Source organism: Aedes albopictus, chromosome 2 (genome assembly GCF_035046485.1).
Source record: "Aedes albopictus strain Foshan chromosome 2, AalbF5, whole genome shotgun sequence".
In the NCBI taxonomy this organism is placed as follows: domain Eukaryota; kingdom Metazoa; phylum Arthropoda; class Insecta; order Diptera; family Culicidae; genus Aedes; species Aedes albopictus.
In genome coordinates, this window is record NC_085137.1 from 264,690,322 (window position 1) to 264,707,418 (window position 17,097).

At 41.9% G+C, this 17,097-nt stretch overlaps 1 protein-coding gene across 1 annotated transcript in view; it reads right to left on the reverse strand.

Moving 5' to 3' along the window:
- Positions 1-16,759, reverse strand: part of LOC109411792 (GPI ethanolamine phosphate transferase 1-like) — a 206,913-nt gene extending 190,154 nt beyond the window's left edge. Inside the window, exons 1-2 of the mRNA XM_062851741.1 lie at positions 16,578-16,759; positions 16,370-16,508 (exon numbers count right to left, since the gene is read on the reverse strand). Of these exons, the coding sequence (XP_062707725.1) occupies positions 16,370-16,503 (134 nt within the window). The 5' untranslated portion in view covers positions 16,504-16,508; positions 16,578-16,759. The remainder of the gene's footprint in view (positions 1-16,369; positions 16,509-16,577) is intronic.
- Positions 16,760-17,097: the final 338 nt, after the last annotated feature.

Below are 17,097 nucleotides of genomic sequence, written 5' to 3' on the forward strand. Positions count from 1 at the left end.
AGCTACCGGAGGAGTGGAAGGAAGGGGTAATCTGCCCTATTCATAAGAAAGGCGACCATTTGGAATGTGAGAACTTCAGGGCGATCACTATTTTGAATGCTGCTTACAAAGTGCTATCCCAGATCATCTTCCGTCGTCTGTCACCTAAAACAAATGAGTTCGTGGGAAGTTATCAAGCCGGCTTCATCGACGGCCGGTCGACAACGGACCAGATCTTTATCGTACGGCAAATCCTCCAGAAATGCCGTGAATACCAGGTCCCAACGCACCACCTGTTCATCAACTTCAATGCGGCATACGATAGTACCGACCGCGCAGAGCTATGGAGAATCATGGACGAAAACGGCTTTCCTGGGAAGCTGACTAGACTGATTAAAGCAACGATTGACGGTGTGCAAAACTGCGTAAGGGTTTCGGGTGAACTATCCAGTTCATTCGAATCTCGCCGGGGACTGCGACAAGGTGACGGACTCTCATGTCTACTCTTCAACATCGCACTGGAAGGTGTGATGCGACGAGCCGGGCTCAACAGCCGGGGAACGAAAATCCGGTCAATTTGTGTGCTTTGCGGACGACATGGATATTATCGCTAGAACATTTGGAACGGTGGCAGAATTGTACACTCGCCTGAAACGCGAAGCAGCAAAGGTCGGACTGGTGGTGAATGCCTCAAAAACAAAGTACATGCTGGTAGGCGGAACCGAACACGACCGGATCCGTCTGGGTAGTAATGTTACGATAGACGGGGATACTTTCGAGGTGGTGGAGGAATTCGTCTACCTCGGATTCTTCCTGACGGCTGACAACAACGTGAGCCGAGAAATTCGGAGGCGCATCATCAGCGGAAGTCGGGCCTACTACGGGCTCCAGAAGAAACTGCGGTCGAAGAAAATTCACCCACGCACCAAATGCACCATGTACAAAACGCTAATAAGACCGGTGAGCCTCTTTTTTTTCCTTCTAAACCATAGGGGGATAATCTGCTCAACAGACACCCTAACAGAAGGTTAGGGTAGTGTAGGTCTGACAGGCCGTCTTCTACAACAAAAGTAAAATCCAGGACTACTCTCTCCTCGTACCCACTAAACCATTCCTATGGTCGCAAACCCTACGTCTCTCCGGAACCACCAAGAAGGTATTGCTTCAGAGAGGGGCTAGTGCACATCGCACCCACAAGGTTAGCTGCGTAGCCTGCAGCAACGAACATCGATGACTCGCTTTGGAGAGTCCATCACGGTAGCATGCTGGCGCTTAGCCAGTTTCCCGAGTGGTCCTCGCCACTCCCTTTGTCCTCGGAAGGCGGGCAGGGTCAACCCCGCCCACGCCCTACTGCTGAGCGGACATCAAGAACTCATGCCCACGTGCAACCCGATCTGACCTGCCCGTAAGGAAGGGTATCACTACCCTTCAGGCCCTATCAGATGCACCCGTAGGTTGCAGACAGCAGGATCTCACCTACCCCGACCCTTGCCGGGGACCCCTTTCCAACCGCGGGCTCGGATCCAACCCAGTAGACCGACGCCACGACAGCACCACTACCGGGACTTCCTCTCCGCGGCCACTTAATCGTTGTAAGGGTCGATCTCGACCGCAGGGCACCGGTATGACCTACGAAGCCGACTCCGAACCCCTGGACCACCTCTTGTACTGCATCTGGACTAGCCATTCTCCGAGTCCACGCGCCACCTCCTCTGTAGCTCCCAGACGATGTGGGTAATAGCCGTTGAAACGGCGTTCCAGCCAAACTCATCCCTACACATGCTCTGGACCAAGTTGTCCGGAGTTGTGTCCTCCCCGCATGTGGCAAGCATGCGGTCACGCATTGTGCGAAAACGCGGGCACACGAACAAAACGTGTTCCGCCGTTTCCTCTAAACCATTGCACACTGGGCATTCGGGAGAATCCGCATGCCCGAAACGGTGTAGATACTGTCGGAAGCAACCATGACCTGTAAGGACCTGTGTCAGGTGGAATGTGACTTCCCCATGGCGCCTATTAATCCAACTATCTACCCTCGGTATCAACCTATGGGTCCACCTTCCTTTGGTGGAACTGTCCCACGCGCGTTGCCATTTGACCATAGAGGCCATCCTGACAGTCCTGCGTATGCCTCTTGTGCCGCGCATTTCGAAGCACTCCATGTCCTCACTGATAAGAATGCTGATAGGCACCATACCAGTAATGACACAGAGAGCGTCGTGTGACACGGTACGGTACGCGCTCGCAACCCTCAGGCACATAAGCCTGTAAGTACTTTCCAGCTTCCGTCGGTAGCATTTAGTACTTAGCGCGGTGCCCCACGCCGGGCCGCCATACCTAAGTATGGATGTAGCAACACTAGCCAGAAGCTTGCGCTTACTGGCGTACACCGCAGTGCTATTGGACATCATCCGGGACAGTGCCGCAATAGCTGTGGAGGCTCTTTTACAGGCATAATCGACGTGGCTACCGATGGTAAGCTTATCGTCGATCATCACGCCCAAGTGTTTGACGGAGCGCTTTGACAAGATAGTACAGTCTCCTACACTGATCTCCGTCTGCTGCTCCGACTTCAGGTTGTTAACAACCGTCACCTCTGTCTTGTGGTGAGCCAGCTCCAGTTTCCTGGACCGCATCCACGCCTCCACAACCTTGATCGAGTGGTTGGTAGTCAACTTTACCTCCTCGATCGTTTCACCGTAGACTTCGAGCGTAATGTCGTCGGCAAATCCGACAATCACCACTCCCACTGGATACTCTAACCTCAACACCTCGTCGTACATGACATTCCATAACACCGGACCCAGGATGGAACCTTGCGGGACTCCTGAGGTTATGTGAAAGCACTTCCGACCCACCTCCGTGTCGTAGACTAGTACAGTGCTTTTTCGGTTTTATCACGATCAAAAAAAATTTTACCGTGATATAAACGAAACCGTGAATTTGGTGAAACGAGAAAAAATGTATTTTTTTCATTCAAAATCGTTCAGCTGTAATAAATATGAGTCGTAGTTCACATTTTTTAACAGTTTTGGTGGACTGGGCAATGCAGTATTGATTTTATTTTGATTTCGGAATGTTTTAGAACAAGCGTGATAAAAACGAAACGGAAATCGTGATAAAATCGAATAGAAAAGCGTGAATTCGGGCGAGTAGTGATTAAAACGACTAGTGATAAAACCGAAACGCCACTGTACACGATTCTGAAAGTAACTTCCGAGAATCTTGTACAGGTACTCCGGTATCCCCAGACGCAAGAGCGCATCGGCAATAGCAGACCAGCTGGCGCTATTAAACGCATTACTTACATCCAGAGTCACTACCGCGCAAAAGCGAATTCCCCTCCTCTTAGGCTCGAGTGCTTTCTCGGCGGTTTTTGTAACCGACAAGATAGCGTCTACGGTGGACCTCCCCTTCCGGAAGCCGTACTGGTTACTCGAAAGACCATTTTCGCCCTCGGTGAACCGCAACATTCTATTGAGGATGATCTTTTCGAGCACCTTCCCCGCCGTGTCAATCAAGCATATTGGTCAATATGCCGACGGGTCTCCGGGTGGTTTCCCCGCCTTTGGCAATAGTACCAGGCTCTGCCTCTTCCAAGCTTCTGGGAAAACTCCCTCGTCCAGGTATTTCTGCATAGCAGACCTGAACATCTCGGGAGCCTCTGCAATAGCTACTTTTAAGGCCAGGTTCGGAACTCCGTCCGGACCTGGGGCCTTACCTACGCTAAGGGACTTAGCTATCCCCGCAAGTTCCACATCGGTAACCCTCTCCTCATCGCCAGCCCCAGTCCCCGGCTGTCCTACGAAAGGAGGCCAAGGACTAGGATCATGACGCGGTAAAAGTCCTCCAATGATCCCCTCCAACATCTCTGGAGATTGCTCTGTAGGAGCCATCACACCTCTCGTCTTGGCCATAACGATCCTGTAGGCGTCACCCCACGGGTTCGTATTGGCACTCTGACAGAGACCCTCAAAGCAGGCCTTTTTGCTTGCTCTTATCTCGGTCTTAAGCGCGGCTTTTGCAGCGGCGAACACCACCCGCCGTTCGTTTCGCTCTTCCTCTGATCGTGCTCGCTGCATCCGCCGCCTAGCCCGTAGGCAGGCGCGGCGCAGGTCCGCAATCGCGTCGGTCCACCAGTAAGCCGGCTAGATGGACATTACAAAATTATAACAAGCTGTGTTATTTTGTTAGAATAAATTTTTATAACAAGGGTTGTTATAAAACATGTACCGTTAGTAGTTAAAATAACAAAAATTCTAACAAAGTTCCCACATGAAAAGAACAAAAATGTAATAACTTTTGTTATGATCATAACAAAATTATTACAAAACTTGTTCCATGAAATATGGTATAATTTAACAAAATTATAATAAATTGTGTTATAATTCCTTGGCAACTTTTTAGGGTAAAAACTAAATGTTTATACTCATTTTTTGAAGAATATTTTTAAGTTTGTTATTCTATTTTTAGAAAAAGCAGGTAACACAAAAAAAGTTTCCAGGACGTTATAAAATTTTCGGATCTGAACGGGATTTGAACCAACACACCTCCCATCGGTAGCAATCTGACGCCTCTGCCAATGAGGCCATCACAACACTTGAAGAGGGCGGTGATAGAAGCTTTATTGGTTCTACGTATTGCCAATTTCCTCATTTAAATCCTTGTTTGTCAGACGCACACGAGCGGGGTAGTACGACGTCACATTGAACTCGTTGACGTATAATAGACTTGAATAGGCTCCTAAAGTCCTATCGGGATTCTTGTTTTGAACCATAATATATGGTTCAAGAGTACATATTTACTCATTTTTTGACGTTTTTATTAAACGTAGTTGAAGATATATAATTTTTATTTTTTTAGCCTTTTGTCTCGTCCCTAGCTTATAACACATACTTTGAGTGATTTTTTTTCACCGTGTATGTCAGATAGGAACATTTTTGAAATCCCAGTGCGAAAAATGTCGAGGTCAGTCACACAAGGTTGACCTCAAATGTCAAAGTAGAACTATTTACCATTTTACTTATTTCGAATTTTCTCATTATTCCTTTGTTTTTAAAGTTCGAGTAAAGTACAATTCCGATTTGAATACCATGCTTGATCGTATTATTCAATATAAGCGAGATTTCGTCTTTAATTTTAGGACCCTATTGTCGTATGTGATTTTGTTTTAATCTATCACAATTATATCATATGCAGATATGATAACAGCTGTAGATATAATTTAGTTATATTCCACATTATTTTTTTAGCAATGAAATGGAATCTATCACACAAGGGGTCATCCATTAAGTTCATCATCACGTTTGGAGGAGGCAGGGAGGGTTAAAAATTTCCAATTTTAGCGTGACGTACTTAATAGATGCTCCCTAAGGTCGAAGCAAAATAGTAGAGTAAACAAATTCCATGTTATATTTTTGGCGAAATTAGAACAGCAGTTCTGTTCAGGTATTTATTGTAATCGATCTAATGTTACGCGTGTAAAGATACGTCATTTGTGTAAAATTCAACTCAAAAGTATTGGACGGCATACAAAACGTAGTTTTATGTAACGGAAACATTGTTCATCCGGTCGCAAATATTAGCACATGCAATATCCGTCGTTTAAGAAAACTTTGGGTATTATCGACAGGTTTGTTCTCTTCGTCTTGAGGGTTGTATCGGCCAAATTGCCTGGAACATCCCGGTCAACCAGTGACAGATTTTCGATATCGATCGATATCGATTTGTATTGAATTTCAAACGTCCAATCAAGTGAGTGATTGTTTTTGGGATATACAAAGGTGTTTCAAATAACATAATGTTGTTGATTGAGCATGGACTAACTTATGAAAATATCACATTTTCTTACATATTGACAGACTCATGAAGTTAAATTCCGAATATCTCGGAAACGGTTACTTTCAGAAAGATTATTACCAATAGGCTCCCAAAGCCCTATCGGGATTCTTGTTTTAAACCACAATATATGGTTCAAAAGTACATATTTACTCATATTTTGACGTTTTTATTAACCGTAGTTGAAAATATACAATTTTTATTTTTTTAGCCTTTTGTCTCGTCCCTAGCTTATAACACATACTTTGAGTGATTTTTTTCACCGTGTATGTCAGATAGGAACATTTTTGAAATCCCAGTGCGAAAAATGTCGAGCTCAGTCACACAAGGTTGACCTCAAATGTCAAAGTAGAACTATTTTCCATTTTTCTTATTTCGAATTTTCTCATTATTCTTTTGTTTTTCAAGTTCGAGTAAAGTACAATTCCGATTAGAATACCATGCTTGATCGTATTATTCAATATAAGCGAGATTTCGTCTTTAATTTTAGTACCCTATTATTACAGTAGACGTTCGGTTAGTGCAAGCGGTTTAACTGCAATGCTTTTTAACTGCAAGTCCGGCAAATGCAACAAATTTGCAGTTATCGCATCGCCAAATGTCAAAATGGTGCGCCATGTTAGCCAAAATGAACAGACGGATGAAGTTCACGTTCATTTTACGTAAGTTTATGGTTTGTTAACACTGTCAGGCGTTTCAGTTATCGGATTTTTGTTCGCTAAGTGAAACGTAAACATGTTGCAGCTATCGAACGTCTACTGTATCTTTGACATCCTACCAAAATTTGAAAACGATCTGATAAAAAGTTCCAAGCCTTTTTTCACGTTGTTTACCCAACTATCTATCGCGTAAGAATAACAGTTAACGGAGAAGAAAGAAAAACTAATGACCTGATGAAGGGGAAGTTTGTCAATGTTTACTTGTTTTGTTTCACACCAGACAAGACTTAACAATTGTGCCACAAAACTAACTCAGCATCATCTAGAAAATACTGTGCTGTTTGGTTTCAATCCCGTTTAGATTCGAACATTTTAAAATGTACTGGAAACTATTTTTTGTGTTACTTACTTTTTTCTAAAAATAGAAAAAACATACTTAGACATATTTACCCAAAAAATGGGTATAAAAATTAGTTTATACCCTAAAAGTTTTGAAGAAATTATAGCACAGTTTGTTATAGTTTTGCTAATTTCAATCATGGAACAACTTTTGTTATATTTTTGTTATGATCATAACAAAAGTTGTTATGTTTTTGTTCTTTTCAGTGGGAACTTTGTTAGAATTTTTGTTATTTTAACTACTAACGGTACATGTTTTATAACAACATTTGTTATAAAAAAATATTATAACAAAATAACACAGCTTGTTATAATTTTGGGCTGCAAAACGGTGAGTCGATAAGGAGAGCATCCAATATAGCTCTGGTCCTCACAAGTTCCTACCTCATGCTTCCACGGGTCAAGCGATGACAAAGACCGCCAGCTAAGAGTTGTGTGCTTAGCTGGTAGTGCAGCCTGGGCACTGTTGTCCTTCTGACTTCAGCTAGATTGAGGAGGTACGATCCGAGTGTCTGTTCACCAAGGAGGTGCGGCTCAAACAGCGTATGTTCTGGCATCCAGCGGCTGAGTAAGAAACGCTGTACCACGCCCAGCTAGATCCAAGGTGGTAGCCCCATCAGCGTGGTCGTCCCAGTGTTGGTTGGGACGTTAAACAGAACTGGCACGATGGCCCTCCGGCGAGACAGGAGTGTTGGCGTAGGCCCAATAAGCCACCCGTAAAAATCCCCATTGCGAATAACATAGGAGAAAATACGACTCGATACAATCGGCAAAGACCCACGCGACGAAATAAGGACTACGATTGGAAACTTGGAACATGGAATTGCAAGTCACTAGGTTTCGCAGGATGTGACAGGATAATTTACGACGAACTACATCCCCGCAACTTCGACATCGTGGCGTTGCAGGAACTTTGTTGGACTGGACAGAAAGTGTGGAAAAGCGGGCATCGAGCGGCTACCTTCTACCAAAGCTGTGGCACCACCAATGAACTGGGAACAGGATTTATAGTGTTGGGCAAGATGCGACAACGTGTGATCGGGTGGCAGCCGATCAACGCAAGGATGTGCATGTTGAGAATTAAGGGCCGTTTCTTCAACTACAGCATCATCAACGTCCACTGCCCACACGAAGGGAGACCCGATGACGAGAAAGAAGCGTTCTACGCGCAGTTAGAGCAAACATACGATGGTTGCTCGCCGCGTGACGTGAAAATTGTTGTCGGCGACATGAACGCGCAGGTAGGAAGGGAGGAAATGTACAGACCGGTAATCGGGCGAAACAGCCTGCACGCCGTATCGAATGATAACGGCCAGCGATGCGTAAACTTTGCAGCCTCCCGTGGTATGGTAGTCCGAAGCACCTTCTTCCCCCGCAAAGATATCCACAAAGCCACCTGGAGATCACCCGACCATCAAACAGAAAACCAAATCGACCACGTTCTAATCGACGGTAAATTCTTCTCAGATATAACCAACGTCCGCACATACCGCAGTGCGAATATAGATTCGGATCACTACTTAGTCGCTGTATGCATGCGCTCAAAACTTTCGACAGTTATCACCACGCGTCGAAGTCGAACGCCGCGGCTCAACATCGAGCAACTTCGTAACGTAGAAGTGGCTCAAGACTACGCGCAGCAGTTAGCAGTGGCCCTACCAACGGAAGAGCAGCTTGGCGCAGCTACACTTGAAGATGGCTGGAGGGACATCCGATCCGCCATAGGTAGTACCTCGGCTACAGCACTAGGTTTCGCGACTCCGAATCACAGAAACGACTGGTACGACGGCGAATGTGAACAGTTGAAAAACGAGAAGAATGCAGCATGGGCGAGAATGCTGCAACACCGTACGAGAGCGAATGAGGCACGTTACAAACAGGCGCGGAACAGGCAGAACTCAGTCTTCCGGATGAAGAAGCGCCAGCAGGAGGAACGAGATCGCGAAGCGATGGAAGAGCTGTACCGCGCTAAGGACACACGAAAGTTCTACGAGAAGCTGAACCGCTCGCGCAGAGGCTTTGTGCCACAAGCCGACATGTGCCGAGATAATCACGGGAATATTCTCACGAGCGAGCGTGAGGTGGTCGAGAGGTGGCGGCAGCATTACGATGAGCACCTCAATGGCGACGTTGCAAGTACCGAAGGTGGCGTGGTAACAGATCTAGGAGTATGTGCACAGGACGAAAGACTTCCGGCCCCTGACCTTCAAGAGATTGAGGAGGAGGTTGGCCGGTTGAAAAACAACAAAGCCGCTGGAGCAGATCAACTACCAAGCGAGCTTCTAAAATACGGTGGAGAAGCACTGGTGAGAGCACTACACTGGGTCATTACCAAGATTTGGGAGGAGGAAGTATTACCGGAGGAATGGATGGAAGGTATCGTGTGTCCCATCTACAAAAAGGGCGACAAGTTGGATTGCGGGAACTACCGCGCGATCACACTACTGAGCGCTGCCTACAAGATACTCTCTCAAATTTTATGCCGCCGTCTATCACCGATTGCAAGAGAGTTCGTGGGGCAATATCAGGCTGGATTTATGGGTGAACGCGCTACAACGGACCAGATGTTCGCCATCCGCCAGGTGTTGCAGAAATGCCGCGAATACAACGTGCCCACACATCACTTGTTCATCGATTTCAAATCGGCGTATGATACAATCGATCGAGAACAGCTATGGCAGATTATGCACGAATACGGATTCCCGGATAAACTGATACGGTTGATCAAGGCGACGATGGATCGAGTGATGTGCGTAGTTCGAGTATCAGGGACACTCTCGAGTCCCTTCGAATCTCGCAGAGGGTTACGGCAAGGTGATGGTCTTTCGTGCTTGCTGTTCAACATTGCTTTGGAGGGGGTAATAAGAAGAGCGGGGATAAACACGAGTGGGACGATTTTCACGAAGTCCGTTCAGCTGCTTGGTTTCGCCGATGATATTGATATTATTGCTCGTAAATTTGAGACGATGGCGGAAACGTACATCCGACTAAAGAGTGAAGCCAGGCGAATCGGATTAGTCATTAATGTGTCGAAAACAAAGTACTTGATGGCAAAGGGCTCCAGGGAGGAATCACCGCGCCCGCCACCCCGAATTCATATCGACGGTGATGAAATCGAGGCGGTTGAAGAATTCGTGTACTTGGGCTCACTGGTGACCGCCGACAACGACACCAGCAGAGAAATTCAGAGGCGCATTGTGGCAGGAAATCGTTCTTACTTTGGACTCCGCAGAACTCTACGATCGAATAAAGTTCGCCGTAACACGAAGTTAACCATCTACAAAACGCTGATTAGACCGGTCGTCCTCTATGGGCACGAAACATGGACCCTACGTGCAGAGGACCAACGCGCCCTTGGAGTTTTCGAACGGAAGGTGTTGCGTACCATCTACGGCGGAGTGCAGATGGAAGACGGGACTTGGAGAAGGCGAATGAACCACGAGCTGCATCAGCTGCTGGGAGAACCAACCATCGTCCATACCGCGAAAATCGGGAGGCTACGGTGGGCGGGTCACGTCATCAGGATGTCGGATAGCAACCCGACTAAAATGGTTCTCGAGAGTCATCCGACCGGTACAAGAAGACGTGGAGCGCAGCGAGCTAGGTGGATCGACCAAGTGGAGGACGATCTGCGGACCCTACGCAGAGTGCGGAACTGGAGGCAAACAGCCATGGACCGAGTGGAATGGAGGCGGCTACTATGTACAGCAGAGGCCACCCCGGCCTTAGCCTGACCGGTAAGGTAAGTATGTTATAATTTTGTAATGTCCATCGGGTTGCCTAGAACCGAATCGACGTAAATACGGCGCATTGATACCACAACATAGAACAAGATAGAATTATGATAAATAGAAATGAATTCAAGTTATTTGATCGTTTTTTCGTATTTCAGTGATTATGGAACAGGAATCGGAACGGTTTCTTAAATTAGTTCGGTTTTTCAATAATTAGCTGCTACTTCTACAATAATAATATTTTCTTATTGTTTTACCGTAATCAACAATTAATGTCAAAATCTACTCTTCCTAACTAAGAAGAACAGCCTATGTATAAAAGAAGGCAAAATTCACTAGTTGAACATCAAACGGTTTCGGTGCAAAAAAAAAACTATTTTTCTGCAACGAAACTATTCTTTCTAGTTCATTTAGTGAATTTTTCCTTCTTCAAAACACAGGCTGTTCTTTCTAGATTCATTGTAAGACTAGTTTTTGGCATAAATTGTTGATTATGTTAGAACCATAAGGCAACATTGGTACTTCGGAACTAATAGTTAATTATTGAAAAAACAAAATAACATATCTTTAACCCGTTTATTGTTCATATATTTAAAAGAAGGAAAGATTCATGGGAAAAATACAGTAGCCCCAACTTCAACAATTATTTTAACAGCAAAAAAAAAAGAAAAAAAAAATGGCAATTCGGCAAAATAACTTTTTGACCTAATGAACTTCGACCAAATGACATCCGACCCAACGGCCTTGAACTGAATGCCCTAACACCATTGATATTAAGATTCTATAACAGTATAGACTGTTTCAGAAATTATAAATACACTAACGATTAACTGCCATTTCAATTTGAGCACAATATCCAAAAAAGTTTTTTCTAGCTCTTATAGTAAACATGCTAACGAAGCAAATAATACCAATTTTGTTGATGTTTCTGGTAAAAGCTAAAAAATAGGGCTCTGTAAACTAGATGATTGAAATTTGAAGTTGCACAAAGTGGTCAAAAAATGTAGCATAGTGGAAGAGAAAAAAATCTCACAGATAAAATATTTAATTTCCAAACACAATAAAAATTGCTGTATCGATAATAACAGATATTTTGATAAGGTGAAATTCGGCCTAATGGTACATTCAAGCTTGTTATATTGGGGGTACTGGTTTTCGGGCAGTGACAGTCAGGCTAATGATATAGGTAAAACTGTCACTTAATGTTATTATTTCTGTTTATTTTACTCGTTGCTTCCAAAAGGTTTTTGTTTATGGTATTCAATTGATTTAAGTGTGATATCAAAAATTCCGGGTAGTTTTGCTGTTTGGCACAAAAAATATGATTTAAAGTAATCATGTTATTGTTATTGTCAAAAATAAGCTTAAAAATTACTTTCAATTGAAAGAAAGGAATCTTTGAAAAATATAAGTAAAGACAAAAATCCCATATCAGTAAAAGCTGGAAAGAACATCCTATGTGTTGAAGAATGCGAAACCATTGATGAGTATTGATCGAATTCCGTTAAAATGATATTTGATCAATTGGATCCACATCATGATCAACTGTCCACAAGACAAATTTGTGGAAATGTTCTAATTGAAGAAATAAGCTGTTGTGCGCAGTAAATTAATTAAATAACATAAGAAACTTAATGTATTGTGAAGTTTGAAAAGTTTGAGCTCACATCATTTATTTTTGTTTCAGAGTGATTTTTCCTTCTTCAAACTATATGCTTTTCTTTCAAACCCGAGGAGAGGAGAATAGCAAGTTAATAACTACTAAATCACATAACCTGTTTTCATATCTTGTTTTGTTATTATTAAATTATCAAGACATAGCTTTTCCATAACAAATTTTGTTGGACAATCACATTTTGTTATAATCAAGCCATTGATATACATAAGCTTAATTACATTTAAATAACATGTTTTGTTGAAGTACAAGTTTAGTTATTGTTGTACTATTGATCAACTTATCAGCATTAGCACAACTGTAACAAGTTTTGAAATCACAGCAACAATTCGACAATTATGATCTGTCACTTTGTGTTGTTCCATTTTTGTATTCAGTTAAAAAGGAAATTCCTGAACGACTCCTTTTAAGAATTCCTTAAATAATTTTTGGATAAGCACTTGGAAGTTCTGGGGGAACCTTTCGATAAATCTCTGGAGAAGTCTTCAAGAGAACTACTGGCGCAATTTTCTTAGAAATTCCGAAGTTAATTATTTTGAAAAACCGAAGTTCTTCTTTTGAAAAACTCCTGGAGAATCCTTCGGAAAAACTCATGGTGAAATCCTCAATGAAATTTTCAGAGAAATCTTAAGATGAACTTCAGGACTAATGATCACAGGAAGTTCTGAAGAAACCCTTGAAGGGATTCTATGCAGTATTCTGGAGGAATTTCTAGAGGAGTCTTTGAAAATCCATGAAAGATTCCGTCAAAGAACTCTCGGAGAAATTTCTGGAAGATTTTTGGAGTCATTTATGGAAAAGTTTTTACGGGTTACGTGTTGCGTCAATTTGTGATATCTGTATATTGTGCATTTGTAAGGTTCTCTGTCTATCGTGATTGCATTTGTAGGGTTCCATGTTGTATTCTGTAACAAAGTTTATGAACAAATCTGTCGACAAATTTTTGGAAGAATTTTATGACAAAGTCATTTGAAAAACATAAAAGGAGTTTTTGACGGAATCCTTAGAGAAATGAATAGAGGCATTTTAGAAAAAAATATCGCAAACATTTCTAATGAAAGTCCTATAGCAATCATAAAAGGAAGTTCAGGAGAAGTTATAGCAAAACTTTTGGAGGAATTCTTGTAGAATCCAGGAGGAATATTCGACGTAACTCTTGAATCTTGGCAAAAATCGGAGGGATTAAAACAATCTTTCCAGGAAAATTGTAATAATCTGTACAATATTACCATTATCCCAAAAAAATTCTGCAAAACTGTTGAGCATTCTAAAAATTCTTCACTTTCTATGCTGAAAAATAAAAACAAAGGTCACACGTGCACCGAAAACAATTAAAGTATAACAGTTCATAAATTACAGGTGGAAATTGAAGCTCGTCGTATTTGATAATATAGAAATTACTAAAGTTCGATTATTTTGCGACTTCAAATCTCTTAGAATGAATTAAAAGCTGAATATAGTATTTTTCGATCATTTGAAAATATTTCTTACTTCAAAGTGATGAACCTCATGTTATTGGCGGGTTTGTGAGACAAAGCGAATAATTTTATATAGTAAGTATTATAACTTATTTAGTAACGAGTTTGATATCATAGCAAATTCTATTCTCCGATTGTTATCAATAACATATTAATATCAAAATTTGTTATTGAAATATTTTCCGAATTTACTTTTATTAAGGTGTTATTGAAACTAACAAAACAAGTTATTGACATGGTTTTCCAGGAACATTTTTTTGTTATGGAATTTGTTATTTTGCCGCTTATGACAGACAAGCTTATAACACAATATGTTATGGTAATAACTTAAAAATAATCGATTTTATTATTCAGTTATTTTGCCCAAACAACACAGCTCCTTATGCTGTTGTTATTCCCTTCTACTCGGGAAAATACTCTAAAACCATTTCTTGTTTGTTCTTACATCAGTTCCAATAATTTATTTATCTTTCGCATATAAATCTTAAAAATAATATTTTTGCAATTATATGGCATAAGATTGAACTTTTCAATCACCGAAATTGTGCCGAAATGGCCTACTTTTCTTCACCAGTATAAGAGTGCCGAAAAGTAGTACTTTTCAGCACCTTTAAGAGTGCCGAAAAGTAGTACTTTTCGGCACTTTTGCTAGGGTACACTTTTCACAGGTTTTCCGAAACACTAATGGCCTTCCGTAGTTTTATATCGATTCGATGGCTGCTTCTTCGTCTGTTTGGCAGACCGAATCTGATTAGAAATGATTAAAATTCTGATTTGGTAAACCAAACAGACGTAAAGTGAGAACCAGCAGTAGCAAACAAAGCTCGTTGTTGACGCAACTCCGAATACTTGTGATACTTGTGAACACAGCCTACCTGATTGAAAAAAAAGGTTTGTGCGCATGGAAGCTAGCACGTGGTTTCTCTAGAGGCATGTGTGGCAGTCAGAAATGATCATGCTCAAGGGTATTTTTTTATAATTGCAAAAAATGTTGTATGCAACTCGTTGCAAAACTCGATTTTTTCAGCACTCGTCGTATTTATCCAACTCGGCAAGCCTCGTTGCATAAATGTACGACTCGTGCTGAAAAAATCATCATTTTGCAACTTGTTGCATAAATAACTATTTACATTTTTACAATCGTTATCATGGTTTAATCGATCCCAAACAAATAAAAAAAAAACGATTTATTTTTCAATGTTTTAAAATGTAATTAGATTAAGAGATGAACCAGCCTCGAGCTGAAAATCACTCTAATAAAGAAGAAAAAAATATCATTAGATTGGGAACACTTATGGATTGAGAACATTGGGAAGTTTCTGGGAAATGGTACTTTCTGGCAAATGGTTTTCTGGGAAATGGTATTTTCTGGCAAATTTCTTTCTGGCCAATGGCATTCTGGCGAATGGTTTTCTGGCAAATATCGCACAATCCCTTCAATTAATAACTGTGGAAGTGCTCTCTGAAAACTAAGTTGAAGCGAGGCAGGCCAAGTCCCAGTGGGGACGTCGAGCCATAAAGAAGAAGAAGAAGAATCTTCTTCATTGGCAATTTCCAGTTTTGTTATGGAAAATTTTCACTTTTTATGTGTCGTTTATATTTGAGCCGTTTAAGGTGCCATATGATTGGTTTGGCTTACTTTGGGGGAGTGGACATTTTGACCACTTCCCGGGGGCATCCGACATATTTCGAGTGTGGTTAGACCGATCCCAAGGGTTCCAAGGGTCCAAGAAGGTCTATTTTCCTTTACGTTTCAACAAATCATGAAGTTTGAGTTGTAGCCAAGGTTGTAGCATTCAGTGGTTCCCTGTAGTTATAGTTTCTGTATTTTTGGCGTATATGTGTAAATTTTCAAACTAATAACTAATAATTCCAACGGAATCCGGAATAACTCCGCAACGGAAGGGTGAAGCGATTCCACGTGGTGGTGCTCCAAAATTGAGTCTAGCACGGAATAATAATTGTGCTGGCCCGGGGCCGGAGCGAATGTGAAAGCCCCTTGGAGGTACAAATGCGATGAGCAAAAAAGTTTTTGTTTGTTTTTGAATAGTACTTGAGCAAATAACAGTACTTGAAAAATAAAGTTAATGTTTAACAAGCAATGTGGGGACCCTAATATGCGGGGGCCTGGGTTTCTTCGAATTGTTCATAATTATAAAGAAAAAAAAAATCATATCTCATTTGAGTCCCATATTATTATCGTCGCAGTTGAAACCCGAAGTTTCCCCACACCCGACAATCGAATTTTCTCAAAATCCATACGTGAAACGTAACGTCGGACGTGGTGCGCTGGACAGCGGTTCTGGCCCTCTATCCAACGCACTGTGCCCGACGTACGTCCGACACTCGGTTTAGAAGAAAAATCGATTTTCGCGTGTCAAAAATTCCGATTTTCAACTGCACGAACAATCATTAAACATACCCGATTCTCGACTTGATCGGGGCTTTTTTTTTTTGCATGACCGTGTAAAAATGCCAAACATTTATTTTTGTGGTATACAGAAAATAGGATTGACAAAATGATGTATAATTCCTAAATTTGTAGAATGTTGAACACATACCTTTACTATTTACAAGAGATAACGATAATATTTTGATTTTTCTTACCTATCAGCCGGTGCATTGCCGTGATCCGTTCCTATTGGAAGATCGTGTAGAATCGGTGATTGGAAATAAATGTAAAAAATTGAAAGTAGAAACAGCACATGTATCAACACTGCAACCACAACAAACCGTAGCATTGTATCTGAAAAATATAGATTTTAATTAAAAAACGGAATTGCTATTTTCAACATCAAATATATTTTGTGTTTACCTCTCAGATTTAATTCCAACCAGAGTCGTATAAGCTTGTTTGACACTCTCAGTGCTGCCAGACTACTAGATAGACACAGGAGAACGATCGGAACAATAAGCCTTTTCAGCTGGCAGGTCCATGTATGCCACTGTTTACAACCGCCGAACAAAGGCGCAAATTCTAAACTGTCATTCTCATAGGAGAATTGTCAAAGGCCCGAAAAATCAGCTGATTTTAGACGTCAAATGAAAAGGCCTATATGGCACAATCTGTGCAACTTTTCGTTCTTCTCAACTTTTTTTTCATTGCGCTTTTATTTCCTTTACCTACATGCTTCAGTGGCGGGTGATATTTATCTTTTCATCTAATTTCTTGGCCTGTCTCGATGCGAGGAAAATTCAGATAAAGAATCGCTCAAGAAATGAGCATGTGTCGCATAGACCACTTCGTTCAAAAAAAAAGCGCGCAGAACTAAAATTTCTTGAGCGATTGCGTTTGAGGACTACACCGTGTCCAATAAATTCTCATACACAATCAA